Source organism: Babylonia areolata, chromosome 19, assembly GCF_041734735.1.
Source record: "Babylonia areolata isolate BAREFJ2019XMU chromosome 19, ASM4173473v1, whole genome shotgun sequence".
NCBI classification, from domain to species: Eukaryota; Metazoa; Mollusca; class Gastropoda; order Neogastropoda; family Buccinidae; genus Babylonia; species Babylonia areolata.
The window spans coordinates 27,699,441-27,709,248 of record NC_134894.1 but is presented as its reverse complement, the minus strand read 5'-3'; the positions used below and the strand labels follow the sequence as shown (position 1 = coordinate 27,709,248).

Genomic DNA, 9,808 nt, shown 5'->3' with positions numbered 1-9,808 from the left:
TGTGTGTGTGTGTGTGTGTGCATTCTAGAACTTTGAATGCAGCATTCCTTTGAAATCTTAATCAAACACAATTAATTTCCTTATCAAGCAATGTATTCTCTTCAAAGAAGCATCAGTGGGACAGATTTGAGTTTAGTCTAATCAGTTTAGACTGTGGCTTTGCATTGCTGTGAATCACAGATAGGACAAACAGAAAAACAGACAGGAAAACAGATCAAATCCCTCTCCCCCTCCCTTCACCTCATCCATTCCCTTCCAGGAGAAGAAACCGTATTTGAGAGAACTGGACTTCATGGCCTGTCTGATGACCCCTTCTATAGATCTGCTTTTGATATAACTCATGCTTGCAGATAATTGTCATTGATCAATCCTCTTCGTCAAAGAACTGTTTCTGCAGTCTGGGACTTTTGTCAAGAAGACTTGTCTGGAAAGAGGTGGTGTAACAAACAATAATTATTATACATATGATGTATTCTTATACTTGAAGAACAGATGTACGTGAATGTGCAAGTATGCGAGCATGTAAATAATACATGCATGTGTGTATTCATGAGCACTTATGTGTCTGCAGTAATAATGTTTAACATGACTGTGTAATAGGTGTTTTATACAGTAACGTATAGAAAACTAGAGGAAATGTGTTCATACATAAGATACCCCATATGGTTTTTGTTTTGTTTTGTTTTGTTTTGTTTTCAGAAAACAATGTGTGGGTTGTGTTCTTTTCACATTACGTTAGCTAAGCAAAGTGTCCTTAACTCTGTGCCGATGCTAGGTATAATGTCTATTATATGTTATAAAACTGCACTGTTACACATGATGAAATTGTGTCCACCTTGACCAAATTGATTTATATAAGAGAGAGAGAGAGAGAGAGAGAGAGAGAGAGAGAGAGAAAGAAAGAACAATATATTATAAGTATAATGACTTATGATGACGATGTTATTGTTAATGTTCACTGTATTAAAAAAAAATGTTTCTTTCTTTCTTTGTTTTTTTCTCCTTTCTTTCCCATCTACTCTGAATTGTTATAATGAATTCATATACAAAATAAAACGGTGGTCGACCCAAGAAAGTCTGGGGTTTTTTTTATCACTAGAACCATTCAACAATGGACTAACCAAATGTTCACAAACTAAACAAACAGATTTTTTTTTTTTAAACCCAAATGAACCAGCCAAAGCACTGACCACGTTTTTTCACTGGAACTTTTCCCCCTTGAGGAACAAGCCCAAAAAACCAAAGGGCTAAACAAATGTTCACGAAGCAAATAAACAAAACAAACAAAAGAAAAAACAAACAAAAAACAAAACAAACAAAAAACAGCCAAAAGACCATGCAGCCAAAGCACAGACAACCTTTTTTCTCTGGAACTTTTCTCCTTCAAAAATACTGTTCACGTTTAACAAAGAGGCCTTGTAAGAAGAGCAAACACAGGGACTAAACAAATGTTCACAAAGCAAACAAACAAAAAACAAAACAAAACAAAAAAGGAGAAGAAAATTAAAAAATAGAAAAAGAAAACCAAACCAACCAACCAAATCTCTGACGACCTGTTAATTCTCACTGGAACGTTTCTCCTTCAAAACCCTCAATGTCGCGCTGTCCCATGGCAACAGGGGTTCTGGTGGCCGCGGTGTGCTCCTCCTCATGGTGGTGCCGGGCGGTGCCAAGCGACTGCATCAAAGACCTCTCCAGGCGGCGCTTCTCCCTCAGCCTCCGCATGGCTTCCCGACACTTTGTCTGGTAGCGCTGGTACTCCCCAGGCACGGACTTGAGCCTCTCTTTGTACTGCCGGCACCTCTCCGCTGCTCTCGTGGTGGAGCGCGCTCGACTTGACCATCCGTAGGCATCTCCTGGGATTGTGTCTGAAATCATAATGATAATAATGATGATAATATTAATGATAACGAAAACAATAATAATTATGATAATGATAATAACAATAGTAATAAGAATGATAATAATAACAATAATAAAAACAATAACAATAATGATGATGATGATAACAACAACAATTATTATAATCATAATAATTATAATGACGATGATAATAATAATAATCATTTGTATAGCACTGAATCTTGTGCAGAGACAAATCAAAGCACTCACACACCAGTCACATTCACAGGCATGCATAAACTCTTATTCACAGACATGAAAAACAAAACAAACACACATGTAAATACAAAGCTGGAGAGACAGCACACCAGGAAGACAGAGGGGAATAAGGACAGAAAAGGAAGGGGATGGATATATACATATTTTCGAAAGAGGTAAGTTTTAAGGCCAGTGCCGGCACTGGGACTGTGATGGACGACGCAGGGTGTGGCTGTGGATGAGGGACTTGGAAATGAGCGGCGTGGGAGTAATGGCATTAAAAACAGTGCAGATGATGGGGCATAAAAAAAAACAAAACAAAATAAAATAAAATAAAAATAAAGCCAGACTTTACAAAGCTGAGTACAGAGACCTCACGAAGCGAAAGAGGAAGTTCATTCCAAGTGCAAGATCCAGAGAAAGAGTGGCAGCCAACTGTGGAGTATTTCAACCCGGAAACGAGAGTGAATCTAAAGCTGATTATTGAGAGTGTGATGTGATGGGGTGTAAAGCTGAAGACAGCTACAGAGATTGGAAGGGTCAGATTTGTTCATACATTTATAACAAAGAGTGCTGATTTTGTGTGATACAGGGAGTCAATGGAGGTGTTTTAAGACAGGATTGAGTGATGTGCTCAGATCTTTTCTTTCTGAGGACAAGTCGGGCACACACACACACACACACACACACACACAAAATTCCAAACTAAAAAAAAGTGCACGTCTTAAAGTGACAAAATTTCCCTTATGCCGTAAGTGCTGTTACCAAAAGGATAAATTTTCCGAAACACACAAGCACACACACACACACACACACACACACACACACACACACTGCATGATGTTATGTGATTATGTGACAGATGTCATACAATGTGAAATGATGAAGTGTGACACACATGTGACTGCAGCATATGTATAAGTATGAGTGACTACATACATATGGATGTGTGTGTGTGTGTGTGTGTGTGTGTGTGTGTGTGTGTGTGTGTGTGTGTGTCTGTTTGTGTCTCTGTGTGTGTGTAAGCGCAATCAGACAGCAACAGAGACAGACAGAACATTTTCTTCCTTCAAAACCCACAGACATGCACATGTATCTTGCCAACATACACACAAAAAAGTTAACAGTTTTGAAAGACAACTTGATTTATTGAACATAAAAACTTCAAAACTAACAAAAATTAACGCAAAACTCGCAAAACTAACAAAAACTACGTAAAGCATACTTTTAATCATATTCATTTAAGAAAAAAAAGAGAGTACTTTTGTTGCTATAAACACAAAAATATGCTTTCAAATATGAGCACAGATGCCATCAGAAATGGATGGCAATGTGAATTTGATAATCAGCAACTTTTGTGATCTCAATTTACCAACAAAAAAACAAAACAAAAAAAAACAAAAAACAACTATTTTGTACAATGCTTGCTTCTCTTCAGCCCCATTTCTAATCCAGCATGTTCTGCGCACTTTCAAGCAAAACAATAAATATAACGAGTTGATAAAAAAAATTAAAAAAAAGGTTACAAAAACTTCTTTTCTCAGAAACTGGACACACTGACAAAATAAGAGGCAGACAGATGGACAGAGATAGGAGTGTATGATTACGTAGCAATTCAGGGCTTGATGGGGTCTCCTGTCGGTCCGACGGACGAGTAGGCTGCCAGGCTTATTACAAAGCATGCAAATACAAATCGTATGACATATCTCGACCATCCAACTTTCTACAAAATCATTCACACATGTTCTGAAATTTACATTAGGATAACAGTATATTTTTTCCCAATAACTATAAGGCTTCCGAAGATGATTTTTGTTTTGCTTTTTTCCCTTGCAATGAAGGTTACATTTGTAAAGAAAAGAAAATCGTGTAATCAAATTCCACATTTAGGTGATCAAAGTTGCAAAAATACATAGTCAATATATCAAAAATATATTATCAGTTTCTATCAAAAACCAGTGAAGCAATACACGATGGAAACTACTTCAAGGAGTACACATAACACTGACAAATGCTTCACCATAGCTACATTATTCATTAATTGTAAGGGATTTTAAAATTGTGCATATCCCCCTTTCCGACACACACACACACGCAGATGGCCTCACACACACACACACACACACACACACACACACACACACACACACACAAGTTTCAAGTTTATCTGGTGGATTTGGAAGCATAATCCATAAGTAAATTAATTTTGACAAGATAATCGACTTAAGAACAGCTACTCTTCCTAGAGGTGTAATTGGTCTTTTTATCCACACGTTAAACAGTTTTTTTGTTGTTTTTTTTGTTTCATTGAACTTATCAGTTATATTTAAATCTATTATATTACTTAAATCGTTAGTAAACCAGAGCCCAAGGATTTTAAACTGTGGTGGATTCCAATTCATTTTCAAATTTGATAAATAAACTGTATCACAATTACGCTTATTTCCCAGTCATACATTGCATGTTTTTTCCTGATTTAATTTGAGTCCTGAAACTGTTTCAAAATCTTCTAGTTCTTTGAACAGTTCTCCATATGATTTTTTGTCACCCTCTAAAAAATAAGACGTATCATCAGCAAACTGGCTAATCTTAAATTCTACCTCTGATATCTTAATACCTTTTATGTTTGTATTTTGACGAATTTTGCAAGCCATTATCTCTGCGCACAAAATAAACAAATAGGGCGAGAGTGGGTCTCCCTGTCTACAACCTCGTTCAATCTGTATACATGTAGATACTTTACCATTAACTACTATTGAGGATTTCATATTGGTGTAGAACGCTTTTACCCATCTACGAATATCCTCACCAAAACCCAAATGTTTTAAAACTTTTTGCATATATTTCCAACTAACTGAATCAAAAGCCTTTTCAAATTCTATTGAAACTAATAGTCCTGGTAGATGTTTTTCCTTCAAGTAATAGATTATATCATAAATAAGCCTTAGATTATCTCCTATATATCTGCCAGTTACAAAACCCATTTGATCTTCATTAATAAGTTTATCCAGGACTGTTTTCATTCCATTTGCGATGCAGGTAGAGCCAATTTTATAAGTTACGTTTAACAGTGATATTGGACGCCAGTTTTTAAGATATTCTCTGGGTTTATCTCCTTTTGGTAGGCAAATTATGATACCTTCTCTCTGTTTAATGGACATATCTTTTTTCTCAAACCCTTCATTCAAAGACCGTACAATAAAATCACCTATCTGTTTCCAGAAAAATTTAAAGAAATCAACTGTCATTCCATCTGTTCCTGGGCTTTTACCATTTTTCATGTTTTTTAGTGCTAGTGATGCCTCTTTCAAAGTTAATCTACCTTCTATCGAGTTGGCTTCTGCCTCTGTTAGTTTAGGCGAATTATTAACGTACTTTTCTAACAATATCTTTAACTTCCTGCTCCTCATATAATTTGCTGTAATACTCTTTCGTTTCTTGCAGCATGTCTTCTATCTTATCTAAATTTCTACCATTCTTAGATACTAGTTTAAACATTTGTTTGCTAACATAATGTCTCTTTTCAAGGTTACAAAAATATTTTGATACCTTTTCTCCTTCCGCTGCCCATCTAGCTTTGCTTCTTAACAATATTCCTTGTATTTTAGTTTTTCTTAGTGTCATTAAACTATTCTTCTTCTCTTGTATTTGCTGTAAATCTTCCTCTGATTTACAACTTTTACTTTCTAAGCTTGTAATTTCTTCTTCAAGTTGCTTTTCTGCTTGTGTGTCCTTTTTCTTCTTTCTAGAACTATACTCTATTGATTTTTTTTCTTATTTCCATTATCAAGGTATCTAAGAATAACTGGTCCGATATGGTAAATTGTAAATGTTCTATGGGAATATTACATATTTCTGATCTATTATATACCAGTGCAGCATACTGTTCTTTTATGTTTTCAATTGTATTATTACATATTCTTTATCTTTTAAAAGTGATGAGTTGAATTTCCAAAAATTCCTTGACCGAGTATCTTTTCTGAACTCAAACTTTATTGAAATAAAAGAATGATCACTCCTATAACCGAACAAAATGTCTACATCTTTTACATTAGCTAGTGAATTTTCGGAAATTAAGAAAAAGTCTAATCTAGCTTGCTGCAATGGATTTAATCTTCTCCATGTAAATCTAAGTATTTCTGGATTTATTTCCCACCATATATCTACCAGTTCTAGATCACCTGTCAATTCAATAACTTCTGTTTGTGCCTTAGGATTATTAACATGTTTGTAATTACTGTAATCTAATGGTGGATTCCAAACTAGATTCCAGTCCCCTCCAATTACTATTATTTCGGATTCCAGTTCTTTAATCTTATTACTTAATTCTACATAAAACTGAGGATTATCCCTATTCGGACCATAAATATTTACCAGTGCGATATCTCTTTCCATAGTTTGAATTGATATGATCAGATAGTTCCCATGAACATCCTTAATTATATTTTTTTACTTTGAAATCAAAATTATTATTAAACAGAATTGCTACGCCTCTTGATTGTGATGTATATGATGCAAAAAAGCATTCATATCCCCATTCAGCTCTTATCTGTCTCTCTTGTTTACTTACAAAGTGGGTATCTTGCAAGAAATACACTGACATATTTTTTTGTCTAAGAAACTGAAAGACATCACGTCTTTTTTGAAAGTCACCTAGGCCCTGAACATTAGCTGAAATTATTGAAAGACTAGACATAAATTATAGTCTAAAGATTTCATATCTACCCCTCTGTACATGATCTGATAAACCCTGTCTGTTTTTATCAAGATCGAACATAAAAATAAAAAAAGAACAGAATGGTTCAAAATCAAACATAAAAATAAACAAAGAACAGAATGGTTATTCCCGTATGTTCCACAGAAAATACACATACATATAAAGCAAAAACAAAACAATACAGCAATAACATGGAGTACTGAAAGAAAAAAAAGAAAAACAATCAAAAAGGCTGATAATCTGAACTTTCGCTCTCGAGCAAAAAGTGCAGTCCATAATTCTAAACAATATTCTTTTAAAACATAGACAGGAGCTTACCAAAACAAAAACAAAAAAAAAAAAAAAACAACAACAAAAAAAACAACAACAAAACAAAAAAAAGGTAAATAAATAAATAGATAAATAAAATTTTAAAATAATAATAAAAGAGGTTTGCGTGTATGTATGTGTGGGGGGTGTGGGGGACATGGGGTGGGTAGGGATGCAGATGGGGGATGTGTGTGTGTGTGTAGGTGTGGGCGTGCTGGAAACCGAAACAGGTTCCATCAAACTGTCCGTAATCCATCCAGCTGGGCACAAAACACATGTTCACTGTTCATCCCATGCCACACACGGCGGCCCTGGGATGTACAGGTTCACACACTTCCAACTGTTGACATGCCTCTGACCTTGACCTTCAGGCAAAGCTCACGGAGGGGTGGGGGGCAGGGGGGAGGTTGGGGGGCGGCGAGGTGGGGGGAGAACTTCCAGCACAATTTTTTTTTTTTAATTTTCTTTTCCCCTTACCTTCTTTTTTTTTCTTCCCTTTTTCCCTTCCACAGAAAATGGGGACACTATGAATCCCAAGTTTCAGGGGAGGGGGGGGGGGGGGGGGGGGGGGGGGAGTCAACACAGAATCAATCCACCAAATACCAATAATCCAAACTGAAAGAACCAAAAAGGAATTAAGACATCATCTGGCGATTCAAATATGTCACAAAAAAACAAAAAAACCTGAAAATGTCAATGCACCCAGATCACGTACCAAAAACAGCAAATGAGAGTACAGTCAAACAACATTTCAGTGAAACCACCTCTTGTATTTAGTGAGGAGAGGTCGGGAGGTCCCACACAGTTCAGCAGTCTGCACCTCAAAGCATTGTATCCTCCGATCATCTAAACACATCAACCTGTCATAAAAAAAATATTAAAAAACAAAAAAAAAAAACACGCATGGATGCGCGCGCGCGCGTGTGTGTATGGGTGCACGCGCGCGAGTGAAGAAATGTGTATGAGTGGATGTGCATGGGTGAGTGAGTGCATGCGTTTTACAAATATCTGGGGGGAAAAAAGAAAAACAACAACAACAACAAAACCACCACCACCATATTACTTTTATCACACATTTCAAAAACAACAAAACCACCACCACCATATTACTTTTATCACACATTTCAAAAAGCAAAAGCAACTTTGTTTAAGCAACACACACTAAAGCAGCACACACTGCCTACTTTAAGTACTTCCTACAAGCAGCACACAGTAAAAAGTTCACCCTACACCTAAAGCAGCACCTACAAGCAGCATCTACAAGCAGCACACCTGGAACACAAAACACAAAACCAAAACCCAGGTCAGAAACTCTCAATTGAAATACCTGGAAATCGCTGACATGAAAGGCCTATACCCTCTCAGCACCTTTCATCACATGTCCACCAGTATGCACTCCTCTCACACATAGATCTATGTGTGGTAAAAACAAGCTTCATTAAGCTTACCTGCCACCAACAGTGACATACAATACTGTACCCCAAACATACAACTGACCAATACAAGCCTGTGTTCAACTCATGTTACCCACCATACAATAATGACCGTGTGCTACCATTTCCAAACAAATCTCCACTTTGTCTTCACAAAGTATCCCACTGACACAAGTACATGTATGGAAATCATTACTTCCAACATTATCTCTGGTAAACAACAATGTGCAACAAGTAGCACTGACCCTCAGTGCTCCCCTTGTTAATCAACTCATTATCCACATTAAAATGTGCTTTCCCACTTTGTCTGAACAAAGTAAACCACTGACATATAGCACAACTCCTACACATGTTACCACAACTACCAACAAATCAAACATGTGTTCCACAACACTTGCTGTTACCCCCATGTGCACACACACATAAAAAACTCTCAACACACACTGACAATGTGTTAGCCTATAGATCTGTTCATTTCACATTTAACCGACACAACCTAATATACAAAACAAGTAATACATCACAATTACAGGACAAGATATCTGTAATAAAATAGAAGAAGGGGGGGGGGATAGGCTCAAAAGATATAGGCCAGTACTTCCCTCAGTGGGTAGCTTTCACACATTAACCCCTTTTCTTTCCACCAGCCACAAGATCAACTAAAACTGGCTGTTCACTGATACAAAACATTGTTCCCAACAAAACCAAGTTATCAACATAGTATAAAACCATTTCAAGTCATGTACTCACAGCCCAGCAAGGATTTCCTTGCACCTCACATCACCGTTCAGTCAGTCAGCCTGTGTCAGTGTTCATTTCTTCTGGGAGACTGCTAAGAACTGGCTGTGCTGACTGGTTTTATTCCCTTCCCACAACATACTGTGCATACTAATGCAAGCTACAATACTCACTCCCCCAACTAGTTGAACTGAAATAACCAATCTTTGCTTGTCCTAGTGACGCTATGTGAATGACTGACAGATTCACTGCTTGATCCCAATTCGTCCAATTCAACAGATTGATCTGATTTGCTACAATTCTACCCACTTGGCTATACACATTCTATGACGACAAGTTCACCCGTTTACGTCACAAAGAGACTGGGGAGACAGGACAATACAACTCTCGGCATGTTAGCTGGCAAGATCAAAGTTCACATTAGCATAAACTCTCCCTAGCTTACGTTCCGAAGTCCCGCCATCTACCTCAGCCGCGTTTGTGAAAGGGGAGATGGGGAACGACTTGAAAG

The 9,808-nt window shown here is 37.0% G+C and overlaps 1 protein-coding gene across 3 annotated transcripts in view; it reads right to left on the bottom strand.

Moving 5' to 3' along the window:
* LOC143293573 (uncharacterized) overlaps window positions 1-9,808 on the bottom strand; it is a 128,386-nt gene that overhangs the window by 9,203 nt on the left and 109,375 nt on the right. The window contains exon 4 of one of the 3 annotated variants that reach the window (XM_076604556.1): window positions 1,539-1,868. The exons of 1 other annotated variant lie outside the window; for it this stretch is intronic. In XM_076604556.1, the coding sequence (XP_076460671.1) occupies window positions 1,564-1,868 (305 nt within the window). In that variant the 3' untranslated portion in view covers window positions 1,539-1,563. Of the gene's footprint in view, window positions 1-1,534; window positions 1,869-9,808 lie in introns of all 3 variants that reach the window. One more of the 3 variants, XM_076604557.1, reaches the window with a different exon arrangement.